The sequence below is a fragment of the Ranitomeya variabilis genome, chromosome 2, assembly GCF_051348905.1.
Source record: "Ranitomeya variabilis isolate aRanVar5 chromosome 2, aRanVar5.hap1, whole genome shotgun sequence".
Classification (NCBI taxonomy): domain Eukaryota; kingdom Metazoa; phylum Chordata; class Amphibia; order Anura; family Dendrobatidae; genus Ranitomeya; species Ranitomeya variabilis.
Genome location: NC_135233.1, coordinates 245,788,903 through 245,811,919, shown reverse-complemented (window position 1 = coordinate 245,811,919; position 23,017 = coordinate 245,788,903). Strand labels below are relative to the sequence as shown.

The following is a 23,017-nucleotide window of genomic DNA, read 5'->3' as shown; positions in this document are numbered from 1 at the left end:
TAACATAAAAAGCTGCATTACTGGAGAAAGTGGTCACAGATCACAACCTCCTTAGAACATCACTGGGGCTCAAGTCACCTAAGTTCGCCCGACCACATCGAAACCTAGAGAAATAGTGAAACATAAAACCCAAGCTTTTTTTTTTGCCCTTGTTAGAAATGGCCGCCGCGGGGCAGAGGAAGTGACGTCATGAATGTCCTGTGTAGAGCGCCCTCCCGCCTGTTTTTTCCTTTATCCGGGCTATGAAGTTGCTGAGAGCGGCGCTGTGGTTGTTGCTCCCGGTGATCGCCCGGGGGGAGCCCATCTCCATCACGGTCGGGACTGTGTCATTGATCACCGGGGTCATCTCTTACTATGGCCTGCACACCTACCTCTGGGGCAGCAACCGGATGGAGGGAACTGTCAATGTCACAGGTAATGGAGACTCGGGCAACAACATGCTCAGTGCCCTAACTTGTGCTGGGAGTTGTAGTTCTACAGCAACTGCATGGCCACAGGTGGCAGATCCTTATGATTGGCTATCCTGGGAGGTGTAGTCCTACAGGTTGCAGAGCCTAGAAAAATAGTGGAAGAGCTGTAATTCCAAAGCAGCTGTATGGCCACAGGTGTGTGCACATGCTGGGAGTTGTAGTCCTACGGCAGCTGCATGGCCACAGGTGTGTGCACATGCTGGGAGTTGTAGTCCTACGGCAGCTGCATGGCCACAGGTGTGTGCACATGCTGGGAGTTGTAGTCCTACGGCAGCTGCATGGCCACAGGTGTGTGCACATGCTGGGAGTTGTAGTCCTATGGCAGCTGCATGGCCACAGGTGTGTGCACATGATGGGAGTTGTAGTCCTACGGCAGCTGCATGGCCACAGGTGTGTGCACATGCTGGGAGTTGTGGCCATGCAGCTGCCGTAGGACTATAACTCCCAGCATGTGCACACACCTGTGGCCATGCAGCTGCCGTAGGACTACAGGTGTGTGCACATGCTGGGAGTTGTAGTCTTACGGCAGCTGCATGGCCACTGGTGTGTGCACATGCTGGGAGTTGTAGTCTTACGGCAGCTGCATGGCCACAGGTTGCAGATTGTTGTGATATATATCAGAAAAGTTGATAATTTTTAATCCACTTTTGCTCGATGTGGTCATTTTTCCTATATATAGGAAAAAGAAAGTATTCAAGTTCTATTCATCAAACAATGAAGAAAAAAAAAGATGGCAATTGAATTACATTATTACATTTTTGAGGGGAGTAGCAGGGCGCAAACAGTCTGCCAAAAAAACAAAAACAAACCTTTTTTCAGCATCTGTATGCATTGTGAACACGTAGGAAGAGGCCTCGGCCTATCAATAAGGCCTCGTTCAGACATCTGTGTTTCACGGACGTGTTCTTCAGTCAGTAAATAGGAAAATCTTAAGGCTGCCGTCACACACTCAGTATTTGGTCAGTATTTCACATCAGTATGTGTCAGTGAAAACCAGGAGTGGGTGATAAATACAGGAGTGGTGACGTGTCTCTATTATATTTTTCCTCTGATTGGTCCTCTCCTGGTTTTGGCTTCCAAATGATGAGAAACTGCTGTGGCCATACATTTTGAGCAGTGCATAGATCAGGAGTAAGAATGTTCTATAGTCCTGTGATTGAGGTCTGGTCCAGAGCTGTGATGCCCCCAGGATGTCTGAGGAGCGCAGGTAGAAAGACGTAAATTCATGAGACGCCTTCTTTCCTCCTGAGTGTGTCACCATGTGCACGGTGCTGTGATCAGGGCTAGAAAGTGTTTGACCACAGGTAGATCTACCGTATTATTATTTCTTTTATTGTGTGGCAATGAGAATTCATCCCTGTTGTAAGTTTTCGTTCTGCCTTCCTCCCCCCATACAGACCCCTAGTTGGACATTTGGTACATATAATTAAGTACACCCCATAAGATGTGCAGCTGAAAGTACCTGGGATCTTGTAGTCTCTTTATCTTGTCCACGGTCATTACTTCTGGAGCTTTTATATTTTTCTGGTTGCAGGGAAAGGTTCCTGCAGCTGTTGGAGAGGACAGCGAGCTTCTGACAATGATGCTCCTTTAGCTTTGGGGGCTGCCTAAAACACAATAGTGGGCGGTCTGGAAATTTAGATTGCAATTGGCATATTTTTGTAATAAAGGTTGTAGTTTCCATGCAGCTCCTCCAGGTTTGGATTGTAGGTCATCACTAGAGGGACTTGGTTGCTTTCTTATTTGGCTTTATAATGTAGGAGATGATTCCTTGATATTCTGGTGGCTCTTGCAATCTGGTTTTCATTTGTACTTGAATGCTAGCCTGGATTTGGAAGCCACGAGGTGTTTGTCTCTATCTGTATGGTTGAAACATATCTGATGGCCGGACTGTAGACAAGAGTTTTGTGTTTGGATGGAAGCTGTCCCATCTAAGGTATGTTGGACGGTCAGTTGGCTTCTGGTACAAGGTCGTCTTTTGTTCTGTATCCTGATGATGGTATCCAAAAAGTTAATTTCAGTCCAGGAGTAGTTGAATGTTAAGTTGATGGTGGGATGAAACTGGTTAAAGTGTTGATGGGAGGTCTTCATCTGCTCCTCAGACTCCGTCCAGATGATTGAAGTATCGCCAGTGTACAGGTAGTAGGCCAGAGGCCTGATGGGACAGGAGGACAGAAGGGCACCTCCAAGCTTGGCCATGACAACATTTGTATATGTCAGAGCCATTTTACATCCCATCGCTGTACCAGTGTCCTGGAAATATGTGTTGTTTGGCATCAATTTCTGAATTTTCCATGAAGACTATGCAGCAGGGTTGACTTTCTATGTTTTCTGGACAGCTTATCAAAAAATTATGGACACATTGGAAAACCATAATTAATCTTTCTGAATACAAGTGATCCATGTCCACAGCCCATAATTCTGATATTAAGGCATTATCTGCATTCACTGTAAACTGCTAATTAAAGTCATAATTATCTGAATGAGTTTCTTCAGCTTAAAGAAAAAAATCATGGACGCTTTACCTTTTTTGTTTTGTTACCGATGGCAAAAAGGTGCCTTATTTTTACAGTCTGTCCCGTAATTCGTGGACTGTTGGTAAACCAGCTTTACAGGCATTTACTCCATCCTGATGTGGGATATTAGAGCCCAAAGATTTCACATCCATGGTGGATCCTTCTGTAGACGGCCTACTGCTGCTAGTAAGTCAGTCGTGTCCTGAATGTAGCTGGGTGGTGCAGTAATCATGATGAGCACATCGGACTACATGAAGGATTCAGACAACTGATGGACACACGCTACTACAAAATAATTTGGGTCTGACCCTACACAGGACTATTACAACAATGTAAACAAGTTGGTCTCTTGTCTGCCTGATAAATCCGTGATGACCTGATACTGGAAAGTCCAAGAATAGGGACATTATACATGCTTCCGCAAATCCACAAATCTGGAAATCCAGGAAAAACAATTATTTAATGTGAGGACACCCTTACAGAGCAGGTTTCTGGATGGGTGGATGAAGTTCTTAAACCTCTGGTAAAGAATTCAGCCATCTGTAATTTGTATGTAACCCCTTCTCATGTACAGCACCATGGAATCAATGGCACTATATAAATAAATAATAATAGCTACATCCAGGACACAACTGACCTATGGAATAAGCCAGCAGCAGTAGGCCGTCTACCAGAAGAAACCATCCTGGCCGCCATGGATGTGGAATCCTTGTACTTTAATATCCCACACCAGGATGGACTAAATATCTGAAAAGTCTTCATGGAAAATACACAGAATCAGCATCAATTCCTGGTGAAACTTAAATCCTCACCCACAATTACTTTGTATTTGATAACCACATACAGGTCCTTCTCAAAAAATTAGCATATAGTGTTAAATTTCATTATTTACCATAATGTAATGATTACAATTAAACTTTCATATATTATAGATTCATTATCCACCAACTGAAATTTGTCAGGTCTTTTATTGTTTTAATACTGATGATTTTGGCCTACAACTCCTGATAACCCAAAAAACCTGTCTCAATAAATTAGCATATCAAGAAAAGGTTCTCTAAACGACCTATTACCCTAATCTTCTGAATCAACTAATTAACTCTAAACACATGCAAAAGATACCTGAGGCTTTTAAAAACTCCCTGCCTGGTTCATTACTCAAAACCCCCATCATGGGTAAGACTAGCGACCTGACAGATGTCAAGAAGGCCATCATTGACACCCTCAAGCAAGAGGGTAAGACCCAGAAAGAAATTTCTCAACAAATAGGCTGTTCCCAGAGTGCTGTATCAAGGCACCTCAATGGTAAGTCTGTTGGAAGGAAACAATGTGGCAGAAAACGCTGTACAACGAGAAGAGGTGACCGGACCCTGAGGAAGATTGTGGAGAAGGACCGATTCCAGACCTTGGGGAACCTGAGGAAGCAGTGGACTGAGTCTGGTGTGGAAAGGCGTGTGCAGGAAATGGGCTACAGGTGCCACATTCCCCAGGTAAAGCCACTTTTGAACCATAAACAGCGGCAGAAGCGCCTGACCTGGGCTACAGAGAAGCAGCACTGGACTGTTGCTAAGTGGTCCCAAGTACTTTTTTCTGATGAAAGCAAATTTTGCATGTCATTCGGAAATCAAGGTGCCAGAGTCTGGAGGAAGACTGGGGAGAAGGAAATGCCAAAATGCCTGAAGTCCAGTGTCAAGTACCCACAGTCAGTGATGGTGTGGGGTGCCATGTCAGCTGCTGGTGTTGGTCCACTGTGTTTCATCAAGGGCAGGGTCAATGCAGCTAGCTATCAGGAGATTTTGGAGCACTTCATGCTTCCTGGCACCTGCTCACAGTGCCAAAACCACTGGTAAATGGTTTACTAACCATGGTATTACTGTGCTCAATTGGCCTGCCAACTCTCCTGACCTGAACCCCATAGAGAATCTGTGGGATATTGTGAAGAGAAAGTTGAGAGACGCAAGACCCAACACTCTGGATGAGCTTAAGGCCGCTATTGAAGCATCCTGGGCCTCCATAACATCTCAGCAGTGTCACAGGCTGATTGCCTCCATGCCACGCCACATTGAAGCAGTCATTTCTGCCAAAGGATTCCCGACCAAGTATTGAGTGCATAACTGAACATTATTATTTGATGGTTTTTTTGTTTGTTATTAAAAAACACTTTTATTTGATTGGACGGGTGAAATATGCTAATTTATTGAGACAGGTTTTTTGGGTTATCAGGAGTTGTAGGCCAAAATCATCAGTATTAAAACAATAAAAGACCTGACAAATTTCAGTTGGTGGATAATGAATCTATAATATATGAAATTTTAATTGTAATCATTACATTATGGTAAATAATTAAATTTAACACTATATGCTAATTTTTTGAGAAGGACCTGTATATTTCCAAGAGACTGGTACAGCGATGGGATGTAAAATGGCACCAACATATACAAATCTTTTCATGGCCAAGCTTGGAGGCAACATATACAAATCTTTTCATGGCCAAGCTTGGAGGTGCCTGTCTGTCCTCTTGTCCCATGATGCCTATTACCGTTACATCGATGATATTTAATTATCTGGATGGAGTATAATCAAGAGCTGGAGATGTTCCATCAACACTTGAATCCGTGTCATCCCACCATCAACTTAACAGTCAACTACTCCGGGACCGATATTAACTTTTTTGGACACCATCATTAAGCTACAGAACAATGAAATAGATATGTCCCTGTGCCAGAAGCCAATTGACCGCCCAACATACCTTAGATGGGACAGTTTCCATCCAAAGCACATAAAAACTTTATTTAGTCTACAGTCCAGCCATCAGATATGTTCCAACCCTACAGAGACAAACACCTTGGTGGCCTCAGAAAGACCTTTTGTGAATAAAGGCTACCATCCAAGAACAAATGAAAACCAGATTGCAAGAGCCACCAGAACATCAAGGAATCATCTCCTACATTACGAAACTAAACAAGAAAGCAACTGGGTGCCTCTAGTAGTCACCTACAACCCAAACCTGGAGGAGCTAAGGGGAATTACAACCTTTACTACAAAAAGATGCTCAGTTACAATCCATATTTCCAGACCCCCCACTACTGTGTTTTAGGCTGCCCCCAAATCTAAGGAGCATCATTGTCAGAAGCTCCCTGTCCTCTCCAACAGCCACAGGAACCTTTCCTTGCAACCAGAAGAAATGTAAAACCTCCAGATGTAATGACCAAGGACAAGATGAAGACCCCCTGCTCACACCAGGACCATGAGAGCCCAGGTACGTTCAGCTGCACCACAACTAATGTAGTGTACTTAAAGAGAATCCGTCAGCAGGATTTTACTATGTAAAGTACAGACAGAGCCACATTGGCGCTGTCATGCTAATTAAGATGGTACCTCAGGTGAAGAAATCCGTTTTGTAGCTATTCTTTAATGTGTTTGAAGTTTCCTTGTATTGATATCTTCGTGCATCGGGCGGGCCTGTGGGGGCCTGTGGTTGGGGTCTTCAGCTTTGTTCCATCCGTTCCGCTATCTCTGGGTGTCTGTTCTTCAATTAAAATTTTGCACCTGCACTGAAAAAAATGGTCCATTTTGCTTTCTCGTATGCAAACCCCCCCCCCCACAACTGACGTCTGAATGAGACCTAAGACTGATCAGAGCGGGCAGAGTCTACCTCCGAGCTGTCCTCCTGCAGGGAAATGTACGTGCTCCTGACAATATCGGCTGAAGATAAAGCCACTATCTTTAAAGGGATTGTCCATTTGATAAGAAAGTCTAGCTGCGTTCTTTATCTAAATGCTTTACAACCTTTTCATTCCAAAGATTTCCCGATCTTCAGATTTCCAAAAATTGTCAGATTTTTTTATTTTTATTGATTTAAAAAAAAAAAAAAAATCCAAATAATAACTCTATATAACCTACTTCATATTCTGATCTTCCAGCTCTGCAGTTGGACTTTGACAGCCATATATTCGGGCAGCATCTGGCCAAGCAGGTGATCCTTAAGGCTGTGCCTCGGTTCCTGAGCAATGAAAACCCTAAGAAACCCCTGGCGCTCTCCTTACACGGATGGACCGGGACGGGCAAGAACTATGTCAGCCAGATCCTGGTCAATCACATCTACTCGGAGCCCATGAGGAAGAAGTGCGTGCGTACGATTGTGGCCACGTTTCACTTTCCACATGCCAATAAAATCCAGACATACAAGGTAATGGGCAGCATGGGATGTGGCATAGGTCTACCGTTCTGTGTATACAGCTCCTATGCAGACTTATTTGTATCCTTGACGACAGACTACAAACAATCCTACAGTAGTCTGATCCTGCTGGCACGTGCTCCCCCATCAGTGATTACACAGGATCTGTCTGTAACGCTGGGGGGGACAAAAACGGTAAGAGATTTCTACTCCTTCTATTTTAGGTTGTAAATTGGACACCCCTCTAAGAACCTCATTTCACATTGGACTGGTTGTGTTAGGGGATTGCTATTTATGCAATTCTCTCATTCTTAACCCTTTAATGACTAGGCTCGGGAGCTAAGCCCTCTCCATACATGACTGATGCCCGCTGCGCTATACAGCCTGCACCTGACTTCAGTCGCTGCCCTTTTACCCTTTAGATGCCGCTTTCATTTTCAGACAGTGTAATTTAAGCATTATATTGGGACAAAAAATCAAGCAATCACTGGTTCATGTCCCCTAAGGGGACTAAAAATATGTAAACAGTAGGTTAAAAAAAAATGTTTGTCACCTCCTTTGCCCAATCCAACAATTAAAAAAAAAAAAAGCATATTTGGTATCACAGCGTCTATAATGCACTGATCTAATATGTTATGTAGTGACCCAGAAGGTGATCAACGTAAAGGGGAAAGAAGCGAAATGTCAGGATTCCATTCTAATGTCCCTGCACTCAGCCAAAAAATACAAAGAAAAGCCAATAAAATGGCATCGGTGAAAACATCGCAAAAAAAACAAGTTGTCACATCAGGGCTCCATCAATGGGGAGAAAAAAGTTACAGGTCTCAGGAAATAGGGATACAAGCCAAATGTTTATAAACGATGATAATGAAAAATCTGAATAATAATTTAGTATTGTCCTGACCTGGAGACTCGTGTTGTCAGGTCCATCTTACAGCAAATAAAACCTGAGAAACAATGACGGTATTATTATTATTATTTATTTTTTTGCCCCTTTTTCATGCCATTTGAAGTGTTGCCATTTTTCACTCATTTTATGGTAAATGGTGTAATCGAAAACTGCACATCGTCCAAAAACAAAAACGGGCTTTTGTATGGTAAGAAATTAAAAAAGAATGACGTGCAAAAAAAATGCCACGTCTTTGAAAGGGAAAAATATATCATATACCGTATATGATTTATTTAATTTTTTTTTGTGCACTGACCTTCTCCTCTCTTCCTCCGTACAGGACCAGTTACAGGCTTGGGTGAAAGACTCGGTGAAGGGCTGTGAGCGCTCCGTCTTCATCTTCGATGAGATTGATAAAATGCACCCCGGCCTGATCGACGCTATCAAGCCTTTCCTGGATTACTACGAGCACGTGGATGGAGTATCGTACAGGAAGGCCATGTTCATTTTCCTCAGGTGAGCGTCTATATCCCTCCATTACTCCTAAACAAAACCCCGCTCCGATCTCATTAATTGGAATAATAATAATAATTGGAAAACCCCTTTAAGTCCCAAACAGGCCTAACTCTTAAAGGGGTTATCTATCGCCGTTCACGTGCACATCAGAGGCGAGCAGTGCTGATAATGTCTCCCACTGACGATGCACCAAGGGCCTGTGCTTGGTTTGAACAGTCATTTTGGGCTGACAGATTCCCTTTAAGGACCCTAGTAGTATTAAAATGAGTCAAAGCCGATTGATTTTTATGGGATATATATATATATATATATATATATATATATATATTTTATTATTATTATTATTATTATTCCCTGTATGTTTTATATACCAGCAATGCCGGAGGAGAGAAGATCACAGAATTATCTCTAAAGTTCTGGAGAGCTGGAAGAAATCGAGAGGAAATCAAATTATCTGACGTAGAAAGAGATGTATATTTGTCTGCGTTCAACAAGAAAGACAGTGAGTATGACGTGTGACCCAGACGCAAGATTTCACCTTCTAATCCACGGCTCCAGGAGGAGAGATTAGCGGGTTGTCTTCTATGTCTGGCATCAAGCTGGAAAGGATATGTGGGAGGAGTTTGGCGACCTGCTGTCTGTCAGTTACCTGATCTCAGCCAATCGTGATGAGTAGGAGTGTTTTCAGCATTGTGGGCGGAGAGCAGCTGACTGTCCTCTTCAGCTGAATGCCAAAAAATAATATTTATGTATTTTTTGTAATCGTATTGTTACTAAATCTCCCATCCGTCTCTGCTTTTAGGTGGTTACTGGCACAGCAGCCTGATAGATAAAAACCTGATTGACGTCTTTGTGCCATTCTTCCCCATGGAGTTCCAGCATGTGAAGCTGTGCGTGAAGGCGGAGCTGGAACGTCGCGGCTTTGTGGCGGATGAAGAGACCATGGATGACATCGCCAAAGACATGACCTATTACCCCTCTGGGGAAAAAGTTTACTCTGTAAAGGGCTGCAAAACTGTGTCCACCAAGCTGGATCTTTTCCTATGACGTATGCATCCCTCGGACTGGCGGCCTCTTCTCCTTGCCCTACGAGCCGGGCAGCGGTTGGTCTTTCCCGCCTTCTGAATGAACTCGTTAGACACACACCCTGTGGCCTTCGGCATCCTGGATCGGATGTAAACTTTGGGCGCAGACCCCCAGGCAATGGTCTGCCAGTTTTTACTGTAAGATAATCACTTTGATGAAGACGATGTATATATTATGTCATGATGGATCCGATTTCTACGTGAAGAATTAATAATTATCTACATGAATTAGTGTTTTCATCCACGTCTGCTGCGTCTAAGTCATTGGTCGCCAACCAATCGCTTTACTGCTGTTGCAAAACTACAACTCCCAGCATGCCCTGATGGCCTCCAGACCAGGTATATAGCGCCATGTCACAGCTGGGGTTAGGATTGTCGTAAACCACCATGAGAGCAGGGATCCCAACGTTCAGTGTGTGAATGGAGAGGTACTGAGCATGTGCGGACCCCTGTGTGCAGGACTGGGGGTCGCAGGTCCTAACTGCTGCTGCAGGAAGAGAAGATGGTCATCTCGTGACCCCCGGTGGGTAAATCCTGTGAGCGGTGACGTGAGGAAACTGCGAGCAGAGCAGTGTGCATGACAAATTATGTATCAGACGGTGCTTTTAGAAAATTAGTCCTGGTGATTTTGTAAACTTTTTCTGTGCCCCCTGATTGGGTTTAATGACTGTACAGTGACTTCCTTTTAACCCACTAACTCAGATGTATTATTTACAGTAAATGGGTATCTGGATGCAAACGTAATGGCACAGGTTAGCTTAAAGGGATATGCCAGTTTTAACAAATTTAAAGGGAATGTGCCATCAGAAAATGACCCACAAGTTCTTGCCACTAGGCCTAGTACTAGACCACTACTTCCTGTTCTTCACAAGGACCTTTTCAACAACAGACAGACTTAGACCCTGTTAGGTTGTATAAAGGCGTCATCTGAGCATGCTCTAATCCAGGGGTGTTCCTCGAGGGCCTCAAACCAAGATTTCCTTCTCATTGCACAAGGTGCTGGAATCATTCTGTGCAGGTGATTAAATGATCACCTGTGCAATACAAGGAAATCCTGAAAACATGACCTGTTTGCAGCCCTTGAGGAATGCAGTTTGACACCCCTGCTCTAATCTGAGCAAAGATCCTTGTACAGGAGGAGGAGATGAGCTGTGTCATCACATTGTGAATGATGGATCCTGTGTTATCAGTCAGTGTACAGGAGGGAGGAGGAGGTGAGCTGTGACATCAGTCAGTGTACAGGAGGGAGGAGGAGGTGAGCTGTGACATCACCTACTGTGACTGTTGGATGCTTTACTTTCTACTGTATACAGAGGAAACATTTTATTGTAATCCTGTCTGTGATTCTGTACAGAATAGAAGGTATGAATCTCATATAAGGACTAGTGGCAAGTGTGAAGATTGCAAGATATATTGCTGAAACTGCAACACCTTTCTAAAAATCTATACAACATACTTCTAATAAGTTGCCCCTATCTGAACATATCAGTGACCAGCTCAACAAAGGACAAGGTTTCCTGTGTCTATATATCATCAGAGCTGTGTGTGAAGGGGGCTGGCTGACCACGCTGATGTATAGCCAGAGAAAAGTGCTGGCTGACTGCACATTTAAATGGAATCTGTCAGCAGGTTTTGTTAAGCAATCTGAGAGCAGCATGATGTAGTGGGTGAGACCTTGATTCCATCATTCATTCAAGGTCATTTACTAGGCTGTGTTGGTGTATCATTATAATCTGAGTTTTATCAGCAGGAGATTATCACTACAGAACAAGGTGTCTCCTGATCCGACCACAGATTAGTAGAGTTCTGTATAATGCATACACAGGCTGCTTTCTGTGTACAATCAGTAGTATGAGTGGGGTTATAACCCGGCTCAGCATTCAGAGCTCTGCTGGAGCTGTAGCAGAGAAAATGGAGATTCTAGCAGAACTGCTGCACCCAGTAACCTAAGTGATACATTACTAGAATCAGGGTCTCTGCACCTCCATTATGTTGTCAGATTATATAGCAAAGCCTGCTGACAGATTTCCTTTAAATAGTAAGCCAACCTCCCATTAAGGCCATGTTTAGTATTTGGTCAGTATTTTACATTACGCTTTTTCCCTCTGATTGTTCCTCTCCTGGTTTTTGCTTACAGATGTTGATGATGTAAAATACTGAACGTGTGAACATGGCCTTAAGCTGATGCACAGATTTGAAGGTGGCTGGTTTAGTTAATAAAATGAGCTGTCAGCCAGCCCCCTTCACACACAGCTCTGATGATTCTCTGGCACATGAAAGGAATTGCCAAAATCCCTTAGCCTGCTTGCTGATTGTTTCCAGGAAGTATGTATGGTTAATAAACTGCAAAGAGGAAAACCAAAAATATTAGGTTAGTAGGTTGGCAGTCACCTTGTATCCGGTGTTCATTAAAGGTTGGGCACCATTACTTTCTCGGCTTACATATGTCCTTCCCTCCTTGCTTTCATATTATTTTTAAAAATATATATATTTTTTTTTTTAATTTCTCCAGACCTTTCCAGATTTTTGTTTTGTATGTTATAAAAATAATTAAAAAAAAAATCTTTAAAAAAATGTAAGCTGTGAGTGCAACACAGTGTAATAATTTATTTCTTGTGAATGGGAAATCTTATGACAGCCGATCTTGTTACTCGGCCATTACGTACAGCCAGGCTGGATACAATAATGTGTACTCTGGCTATTATAAGAGCATACGTGGGCCTAGCTATAGGGTGTGGCCCATCTGCCCCACAGGAGAGCAGTGCTGTATACAGTACATGGGGCCGGCAGATTTATTTTTTTATTTGGGGTTCAGGCCTCGGCATGCAACACAGTGAAGCAATCATGTGACACTTGACCGCGTTAAGTCCGCCAGTCCTTTGTAGTGGCTCCATTGGTGGATCCCCACTTTATGGAAAACTGAGGGTTCTTGTAGTTTCCATACGTTCCATTTGAAAAATAATGTGTATATCACACAGGCACCGCTAAAGGAGGTCCTCGATCCCATCATGTGGGGGTTTAGATCCATTCCTCAGATCTCTTCTCCTCTTCTCCGTATGTACTGTATATACAGTATGGGGAAAATGTATTGGGCTGCACAACTTCACGGAGTCTAACCTCCGGCCCCTTGCCCTCTGTATATAACCTCCGGCCCCTCATCACCCCCCAGTGTATAACCTCTGGCCCCCGCCATGATGTCTGCCTCTACTAATATGTCAATATAAACTGTGCAGGAGGTGTGGGTTAAATCTGCACTGCCTTATGATGAAGTTCCAAGGATAATAAATTTAAAAGGTGGTTTATTCAACGCGTTTCAAGGTCAGTGCGACCTCTTCTTCAGGAAATTCCACATACAACATGTTGTATGTGGAATTTCCTGAAGAAGAGGTCGCACTGACCTTGAAACGCGTTGAATAAACCACCTTTTAAATTTATTATCCTTGGAACTTCATCATAAGGCAGTGCAGATTTAACCCACACCTCCTTCACAGTTTATATTGTCATACGGCCGTTGTTCGGCTTGTGGATCTGCAGCAGCTGAAATCGCTACATGCTCTTCATTCAACAAAATCAGGTGAGCAATTCTAAGAAAGCTCTCTTGGTTATCTAAAGGATAAGACCCTATTTTGCGCTTTGTGTCTCCATTTTTTTTCCTATATCTACTAACATGTGACAGAGCGGCCAGTGTTGCAGCGCGGTCCTGTAATAGGAGCCACCGGGGTAGCAAGTCCGTTCATGACGTTTCTTCCTCCTAAATCTTCCCCATCACCTGTGATTAATATTATTGAGAAGTGCAAGGAACCGCAGCGACTCGCCACAAAGTGGAGACCCCGTGACGTTACAGAGTGGGGGGCCGAGTGCTGAGGAGCAGAGGGCAGAAAAGTCACTAACGCTCTGCTGACTCCATAACTGCAGAGTCCAGACCTCTGGTATAAACATCAGCACAAACACAGCGCCCCCACCGGGAGCTTTATGACCAAGAAGGTATTTGATGAAATCAGCAATAGATGACTCCAGAAGTGCACCCCAAAAAATCACATGAAATAGATTTGTTTTTTTCTTTTATTGAAGCAGTGTAATGGTTAACTTGGTGCCATGACTCACATCATGATATATCCAAAATCAAAACTGAAACCACATAGTTCAGATTTCCCTCCTTTTACGTCAGGACCATAAATGTCTGGAGGTGGAAAGACAGGATCTATAGTGGGTGAAGGTTTGTATAAATACCGCAGTGCGAGCCTCACCCGTCCACAGAGCTCACCCGCGCTGCTCCCATGGCTGCTGTCAGGAGGTCCTGGCCCGGGACGTGGTTCCTCTTCTTGCTTCTGGCGTCTCCGTTCCTCCATGTCGCCGTGTCCCTGGAGCCCATCACCATAGGTCTTGCTATAGCAGCCGCCTCCGCTCTTACAGGCTACCTCTACTGCGGGCATCTGGTGGAGTTCTGCCAGGTGGACAAGCCCTTCAATAGCACAGGTTAGATGGGAGTAATGATGGGTTACAAGGGCTGCAGCTGCTGATCTGCTGGGATTTATAGTCCTCCAGCATATGGCATGCTTCACTGCAAGAGCCATAGGTCTGATGTGCAACATGATGGGGTATCTCCACCCCAGGGCAACCATTAGCACCAACCTGGCACCATTGTAATCATGGAGCCTTATAGGCCAGATCTGGCCCTTTGTTAGGGAAATTGAGGGGTTGTCCTAACCTTATAAGACCCCCATTGAAATGAGCACATTGGGTCATTTTTTTATGGAGACACCTTCCTGTGGCTAATAGAGGGGAACCCCTGGGATTAAGGGGGTTACACTGTGACTCAGCCCTATGTGTGGTGTAAGCATAAAACATATCTACAGGGCTCTATTTTCTAGTCCAAGGTTACAAGTGGTTTTTGGTTTTTTTGCACTATACCTGTTATTGTGTTTTATACTATGCAAGAGCAGTAGCAAGGGTATATAACAATAGAGAATGCAGCAGCAAGAGTATGTAACAATAGATAATGCAGCAGCAATGGTATGTAACAATAGAGAATGCAGCAGCAATGGTACGTAACAATAGATAATGCAGCAGCAAGGGCACGCAACAATAGAGAATGCAGCAGCAAGGGCACGCAACAATAGCGAATGCAGCAGCAAGGGCACGCAACAATAGAGAATGCAGCAGCAAGGGCACGCAACAATAGAGAATGCAGCAGCAAGGGCACGCAACAATAGAGAGTGCAGCAGCAAGGGCACGCAACAATAGAGAATGCAGCAGCAAGGGCACGCAACAATAGAGAATGCAGCAGCAAGGGCACGCAACAATAGAGAGTGCAGCAGCAAGGGCACGCAACATTAGAGTGCAGCAGCAAGGGCACGCAACAATAGAGTGCAGCAGCAAGGGCACGCAACAATAGAGAGTGCAGCAGCAAGGGCACGCAACAATAGAGAGTGCAGCAGCAAGGGCACGCAACAATAGAGAGTGCAGCAGCAAGGGCACGCAACAATAGAGAGTGCAGCAGCAAGGGCACGCAACAATAGAGAGTGCAGCAGCAAGGGCACATAACAATAGAGAATGCAGCAGCAAGGGTATTTAACAATTCCACTACTTTTTGTATTCGCTACAGCTAAATTGGTAGATGCCAGTCTAGTACCAAGACCAACTATTATGGCTGTTCATACATATTTAAAAATTAACCTTTAATAAATCCATTAAAATGAGAGCACAATAGACCCCCCAAAAAAAAGCACATAACCCAAAATGGCTAAAATCATGCGAACACAAACCATCAAACTATTGTACTTTTGTAACTTGGATATTAATGTTGCTTTAATCTCTCTGTGCATACGAATCCTACCAGACCGATACTTGACACAAATAGGCAATTAGCTGACAGGTCTCCTTTCTAAAGCCTTGGCAGACAGTATATATTATTCCTATTAACGAGTTTGAACACTCTCCCCATATTGCTGGGTGCACCCCCTCTGACGGATCCATTCATGTGGGTAAATACTCACATTTTTGGTTTGAGGTTCCATACAACGGGTGCTCTCAATTCCTCTCAACGCGTTTCATCGTGATCGGAATCATCCGGCACAGCCATACAGGCGAAACGTACCAGAGGTTCTGGAAGGAGATATGGAACGCCTTCCCGTGACTAAATTCTCCTGATGATTCCGGGTGCACCCAGTAATATGGTGAGTGTTCCAATCATCGTTACTAGGAATAATATATGCTGTCTGCTAAGGTTTTAGAAAGGAGACCTGTTTGCCTATTTGTGTTACTTACTTCGCGGAAAAAAACGCGTCGTGCACAAAAATTGCAGAATGCATTCTAAATGATAGGATGCATATGTATGCGTTTTTATCGTGAAAAAACCTGAACGTGTGCACATAGCCTTAAGGTTAATTTTTAATTATGTATGAACAGCCATAATAGTTGGTCTGGGTACTAGATTGGCATCTACCAATTTAGCTGTAGCTAATACAAAAAGTAGTGGAATTGTTCCATGCTCTTGCTATGGCATTGTGCTTTATACTATACAAAAGTGCATTGGACCCTCTGAGTGCTGCATGCCCCTCACCCTGAATGCTTATATTGTGCAATGCATTGGGAAATCTTCCCCAAATATACTGCAGAGGGTCTGGTACAGACTACATTTCCCAGAATACAATTGATCTGCAAAATAGCAAGCTGCACTGAGAGATTTCAGCTCTGAAGCCTCAAATATTGTGAATGCTGTTCTAGAATATGGTACAGGCTGCAAGACGGGATAAATTTAGGATTTTTCTTCCTCTTTCAGCCTTAGAAGATGACTTGACAGAGAAACTTTTTGGACAGCATCTGGCACATGAGATTATCTACAAGTCAGTGACCAGTTATATGAGCAATGAGAACCCCAGGAAGCCCCTGGCATTACTCCTGTATGGCTCCACTGGAACCGGCAAGAACCTTGTTACCAAAATTATCACCGAGAATGTTTATGATTTAGGAGAGGAAAGTAAATTCGTCCATCTCTTTGTTTCCACCCTGCACTTTCCCCATGACAGCCTGATCGCCCTGTATAAGGTATGCACACCGATCCTCCAGTCAAGGGGCATTTGTGGGCACTCGTTTTACTGCCTATAATTGTGGGCACTCGTTTTACTGCCTATAAAGTAGTTTTTAATTAAAAGTTGTTGTTTTTAATTAATAGACAAGTCTGAGATGCTAATACCCCTCTACCACTCCATTAATTTCTTATTGGGCTGCTGTGCCCCGCTTTTTCTTGGCAGCCCCATAAATAATAAATGTATTAGTGTTTGTGCATCTGACTTGTTGGTCCACTTTAGAATTGGGAAATAATTATCCCTTTCAACTGATCGGTCCTGTGTAGAGGTGATAACTTGTTTTAACTGGACAGCCCGTTTATTTGACATTCTCCCTCAGGACCAGCTGCAGTCATGGATTCGAGGAAACACCAGTAAATGTGCTCGCTCCATATTTATATTTGATGAAATGGAAAAACTCCACCCTGGTCTTATCGACGCCGTCAAGCCTTTCCTGGACTACTATCGGCAAATAGATGGCGTCTCTTATCGCAAAGCCATCTTTATATTTATCAGGTGCCCACCTCCACATATCACAAGTGCCATAGAAACGGCTGCATTTTCACGCACAAATTTATATATACTATATATATATATATATATATATATATATATATATATATATATATATATATATATATATATATATATACAAAAAATTGGAACAGCATCCAAAAAATACCTTAACGTAGTGCAAAGCTCTCACAGCCAGTAGTCCAATGACTTCCAACAATAAGAACAAAATAAGAAAAGCAGCACAAAAAAATATATAAAAAGTGGACTTTATTGCATGAACGGCGTGGCAACGGATACAAAAAAGGCTTGAAAAAGGATTTTTGTATCCGAAACATTGCCATGCCGCTCTGGCAATAAAGTCCACTTTTTATATATTTTTTTGTGCTGCTTTTCTTATTTTGATATATACGCACATATATATATATATATATATATATACACACACATATATGTGTATAATATACATGGTGGTCCAAAAGTAGGTGGACAGTATGTGTACTAGGGTTATGAAGGGGGAGATTTATCAAACATGGTTTGTTGGCTTCAAAGTGCTCACCACATATCTAGATAAGTTCCTTGGGGGGTCTAGTTTCCAAAATGCGGGTCACTTGTGGGGGGTTTCTACTGTTTAGGCACATCAGGGGCTCTGCAAACACAACATGATGCCCGAAGACCATTCCACCAAAGTCTGCATTCCAAATCGTCACTACTTCTCTTCCGAGCCGTGTCGTGTACCCAGACAGTGGTTCGCCCTCACATATGGGGTATCGGCGTACTCAGAACAAATTGCACAACAACTTTTGGGTTCCAGTTTCTCCATTTACCCTTGGGAAAATAAAAAAAATTGTTGCTAAAAGATCATTTTTGTGACTAAAAAGTTAAATGTTAATTTTTTCCTTCCACGTTGCTTCTGCTGCTGTGAAGCAAAGCACTTGAAGGGTTAATAAACGTCTTGAATGTGGTTTTAAGCACCTTGAGGGGTGCAGTTTTTAGAATGGTGTAACTTTTGGGTATTTTCAGCCATATAGACCCCTCAAACTAACTTCAAATGTGAGGTGGTCCTTAAAAAAATATGGTTTTGTAAATTTAGCTGTAAACATGAGAAATTGCTGGTCAACTTTTAACCCTTATAACTCCCTAACAAAAAAAAAAATTTGTTTTCAAAATTGTGCTGATGTAAAGTAGACATGTGGGAAATGTTGTTTATTAAGTATTTTGTGTCACATAACTCTGGTTTAGCAGAATAAAAATTCAAAATAAATAATGATGATAATTTAATAAATCAAAATAAATGTTAATATTTTCTATCCACCTACTTTTGGACCACTGTGTGTGTGTGTGTGTGTGTGTGTGTGTGTGTGTGTGTATATATACATAGATAGAGATATATATATCTATATATATCCCTGTCCCTCAAAGCAACCAATCAGATTGCAGCTTTGATGTGCTAAACTGCTCTGAAAAAATCAAAGCCGTGCTGTGATTGGTTGCTATGGGCAACAAGGCCTATCCCAAATTTGTAGTAAATAATGCCCCTGCACGGAGTCGATATCATGATGTGGGCACGTCATCGGCTGCTGTCTAGGAGCAGCATTTTTTTTCTTCACGCTCCTCCACTTCATTTAAAACAAGGCTTAATGGTTAAGGGGTAATTTGTAGTTTTGGTAAAACCAGTAAAAGTATTTTTTTTTTCTTCACCGTGTGGATTTTGGTGTGTATTCTGCACCAAATTCTGTGTGGAAAGAGCCTCCTATTGTTTGCAATGGCAAATCCACTTTTCTATTTTACTGGAAATGGTATCACCTGCGGACTGAGGTGTCTCCTGTTCTGTAATATGCCCCCACAGCCACTTCTTGTTTTGTATTATATCACGTACCTGATGATTGGTATTATTCTAGAACAGAGTGCCTCTATAACAGGGAGGTTTATGTAGATTTCAGCTTGGAATATAACCCCTATTGGACAATTTGTCAGTGTATGATCTGTGTTGTTTTCCCTCAGCAATGCTGGTGCTCACCTGATTGAGAGACTCATGCCGCTACTTATGCATAAGGGAAAAAGGAGAGAAGAACTGGAGCTGCAGGATGTGGAGGACGTGATGTCTGACGACCTGTATAATAGAAACGGTGAGAAACATTACCCCTTAGACCCACCTGTGAGACGCCTCTCACCCAGCCAAATCTGATCTCCTGTTTTGCACTGAGGAGAGGCAAACGCCACGAAACATGTCTGAAAATAATGTTTGGTTTGGCTTCATATGCAAAGTCATATGCCAAGGCTCGTGAAAGGGTTGATATTAATTCTTAGGTAGCATTAACACGCATTAGGTGGCTCTGGAGTTCCAGTTCTTTATCGGTTTAAAAAGACTAATTGCACATTTAAATTCTCAGAGGCATTGCCTATTAGTCTCCTTACACGAACTTGGTGCTCTCCACAAGGAGAAACCGTACCTCTTACTATATGCTATGTAGAAACTCTGTTTATGAAACTTGACCAACCACCTACATGTTACACTGTACAAGAGATCAGACATAATGGGGCGGCCCTGTTATTGAATCACAGTGATGCCCATATCCTGCATGGGCACATATTTTCACTGTACCGGGGTATCAGCGGGACTAATTATGTGTTTTCCTTCTTCCTTGCCCAGGTGGCTTTTGGCATAGTGGCCTCATTGAGAAGAACCTGATAGATTACTTTGTCCCGTTTCTGCCACTGGAGTTCCGTCATGTGAAGAAATGTGTCTTGGCGGAGCTCAGACATAGGGGCTTTTACGAAGATGAAACGTTGGCATTACAGGTCGCTAATGAAATGACGTATGTGCCAAAAGACACAAAGATCTTTTCAGACAAAGGCTGTAAAACTGTGGCTGCCAAGCTGGATCTTTTTCTGTAGCTGCACCGACATGATGTGGTGCCACAAACTGTGTGGACATTGACTGCGCCCCAGGACTTCTTCTCCTTCCTTTCCATTTATGGCAGGAATTAAGGAGCTTTCTTTTCACACCCACCAAATGACATTTATGAGTTATTGCATGACTTTAGGTGTCACTCCAATGGGATCATGTTATACTAAAATTATGATCGTTATTTGTGTTGATCAAATAGCTTTGGATAAGCAGTTATTCGAATAGCAGCCTTGGATACCTGGAGCGCTCCCTATAATCAGCTGTTCTGCGCCGAAGCTGCATGTGTCACGGCTGTGTGACAATCACGCTCTCCATGCATGTGTTGTGACAGTGACACCACCGTGACACATGCAGCTGTGGCGCCGAACAGTTGATTATCGGGAGCGCTCCAGGTATCCGTGTTCCCGAGGTGGCTATTCAGATAAGCACTTATCCAAAGCTATTCAATCAATGCAAATCGTTATAGCTGTATGTGATTTTATGCTGTTTTTATTAGTAATATGAAAATTTACATAATATTCTGATAATCGAGAAGACAAAATGATGTGGCATAGAAGATTGTTGTATTGAAAAATAGGAGAATCCTTGTATATGTGTCCCGACCTGCTCGAAAGTCCCAAAAATCATGGGACATATGGTATAATCCTTACATTAAAACATGTAACTTTGCATAACATATTTTAATCTAGAAGACAAAGACGGCAATGAACCATCTCTATCTTCTCTACGCGGAGTCTGGCTGTGTCTGACAGCTGGTCCCCCGAGCAGATGCCCCATCACATTCAGTTACTCTACTATGCACTGATATTTTAGAACATCACTGCAGAATAGAACGCAGAAAGCCCGGACTTTTATTGTGTGGCGGTCTTGCGAGTAGTCAATGGCTTTGGTGACTCCAATATTTGGGCCTAGATTTTTACAGAAATATACCGTAGGTATGTTTGATAGCAGGGCCTGTCTTACCTTCCAGGTTTCCTGGTCTTTAGTCAGTCCAGGTGTTGGGCTGATTCATTGCTGGGCACTGTGTGAATGCGGAGGAAAACTAACTGAAGACAAATGTTTGTTTAAGAGCCTGTGACTGAGGGCTGCTAGTCTCCAGCTAGAGCTTTGGTGAGAGGTAACACACATTTTGTTTCTTTTACAGGTGATTGGTATTAGGCTACCTCTATATTCAGGGTAGCATATGTCTATAGTGGGTGCTTGGATTGCAGTCGTACCCGTGCCCTGGATCATAGGGGTGCAAGAGGTCTTCATGGTCTATGATAGTTGAAGTCCTGTTGGCCATATTGTATTGGGGCCCACAAGTTACACAACTGGATTTCTACTTAATGTTCAGCTAGTAACTGCTTTACATTTATTTTGCACCCCGGCAATAAATAATAGGGGAAGCCCTCTCTGAACTTCTGTGCTGCCGACTCTGATTGCATTGGTCGCATATTGATAATATTGTTATTATTACACTTGCTACATAGTGGAATGGGATCTTTGAGATGCAAATAGCCCTTTAACGGTTAATTATGGGTTGACTCAGAGGGTCCCCTGCAGCTTTAGTAAAGTTTCAATGAGTACTTACTAGTGATAAGTGAGTATTATCGTTACTCGGGTTTTCCAAGCATGCTCAGGTGGTCTCCGGGTATCTTGGTGCGTGCTCGTAGATTATGTTTGTGTCCCCGCAGCTGCATGATTTGCGGCTGCTATACAGCCTGAACACATGCAGGGATTGCCTGTTGGTTAGGGAATCCCCACATGCATTCAAGCTGTCTAGCAGCCGCAAATCATAAAGCTGCGGGGGAAAAAAACATAATCTACGCCCAAGATACTCGGAAAACTCGAGTAACGAGCACACTCACTCATCATTAGTACGGTAATTACCTGAATGTCGGACATATTGGTATGGAAATGAAGGAACCAAATTGTTAAATTACTGTGACAATATCGCCAGATGTTACATGTGTAAACTACTAGAGCCTGACTATGGTAATCTTTATTCACCACAATTGGGGAGGGTACCGAGTTGTGAAAAATGCTGAACAACACTGGGGCCAGAACAGAGCCTTGTGGTACCCCACTTGAAACACTTTTCCAATTGGATGTGCAACCATTTATTACCACTCTTTGAGTACGATCACTGAGCCAGTTATGAATCCATCTATCCGTAGCCTTGTCCCACACTTGGTCATATTTTCAATAAGGATAGTATGAGATACTTTATCAAATGCTTTGCTGAAGGTGAGAGATGATCCTATAGCACATTGCTTGATGTAAAGACTACATTTCCCAAATGAAAATTACCAGAATAAGCTCTGCAAAAATAGCAAGCAGTGCAGAATTGTGTATGAGGCTGTAACACATGATCAGTTCAGTACAATATACAGTGGGTACGGAAAGTATTCAGACCCCTTTATGTTTTTCACTGTTTGTTTCATTGCAGCCATTTGGTAAATTCAAAAAAGTTCATTTTTTTTCTCATTAATGTACACTCTGCACCTCATCTTGACTGAAAAAAACCCCACAGAAATGTAGAAATTTTTGCAAATTTATTAAAAAAGAAAAACTGAAATATCACATGGTCATAAATATTCAGACCCTTTGCCCAGACACTCATATTTAAGTCACATGCTGTCCATTTCCTTGTGATCATCCTTGAGATGGTTTTACTCCTTCATTGGAGTCCTGCTGTGTTTAATTAAACTGATAGGACTTGATTTGGAAAGGCGCACACCTGTCTATATAAGACCTTACAGCTCACAGTGCATGTCAGACCAAGTGAGAATCATGAGGTCAAAGGAACTGGCCAAGGAGCTCAGAGACAGAATTGTGGCAAGGCACAGATCTGGCCAAGGTTACAACAGAATTTCTGCAGTTCTCAAGGT

At 42.9% G+C, this 23,017-nt stretch overlaps 2 protein-coding genes across 2 annotated transcripts; both read left to right on the top strand.

Annotated features, from left to right (window-relative positions):
- The first annotated feature begins 207 nt into the window (after nt 1-207).
- On the top strand, nt 208-9,893 carry LOC143805283 (torsin-1A-like). The gene is made up of 5 exons (XM_077284408.1): nt 208-414; nt 6,910-7,175; nt 8,393-8,568; nt 8,943-9,070; nt 9,371-9,893. Exons 1-5 carry the CDS (start codon nt 243-245, stop codon nt 9,613-9,615), a joined length of 987 nt encoding a protein of 328 aa, XP_077140523.1. The 5' UTR covers nt 208-242; the 3' UTR covers nt 9,616-9,893.
- Nucleotides 9,894-13,867: 3,974 nt separating this feature from the next.
- LOC143805282 (torsin-1A-like) lies at nt 13,868-21,544 on the top strand. The gene is made up of 5 exons (XM_077284407.1): nt 13,868-14,129; nt 16,435-16,700; nt 17,061-17,236; nt 19,238-19,362; nt 19,887-21,544. The coding sequence occupies exons 1-5, from the start codon at nt 13,931-13,933 to the stop codon at nt 20,129-20,131; spliced, it is 1,011 nt and encodes a 336-aa protein (XP_077140522.1). The 5' UTR covers nt 13,868-13,930; the 3' UTR covers nt 20,132-21,544.
- Nucleotides 21,545-23,017: the final 1,473 nt, after the last annotated feature.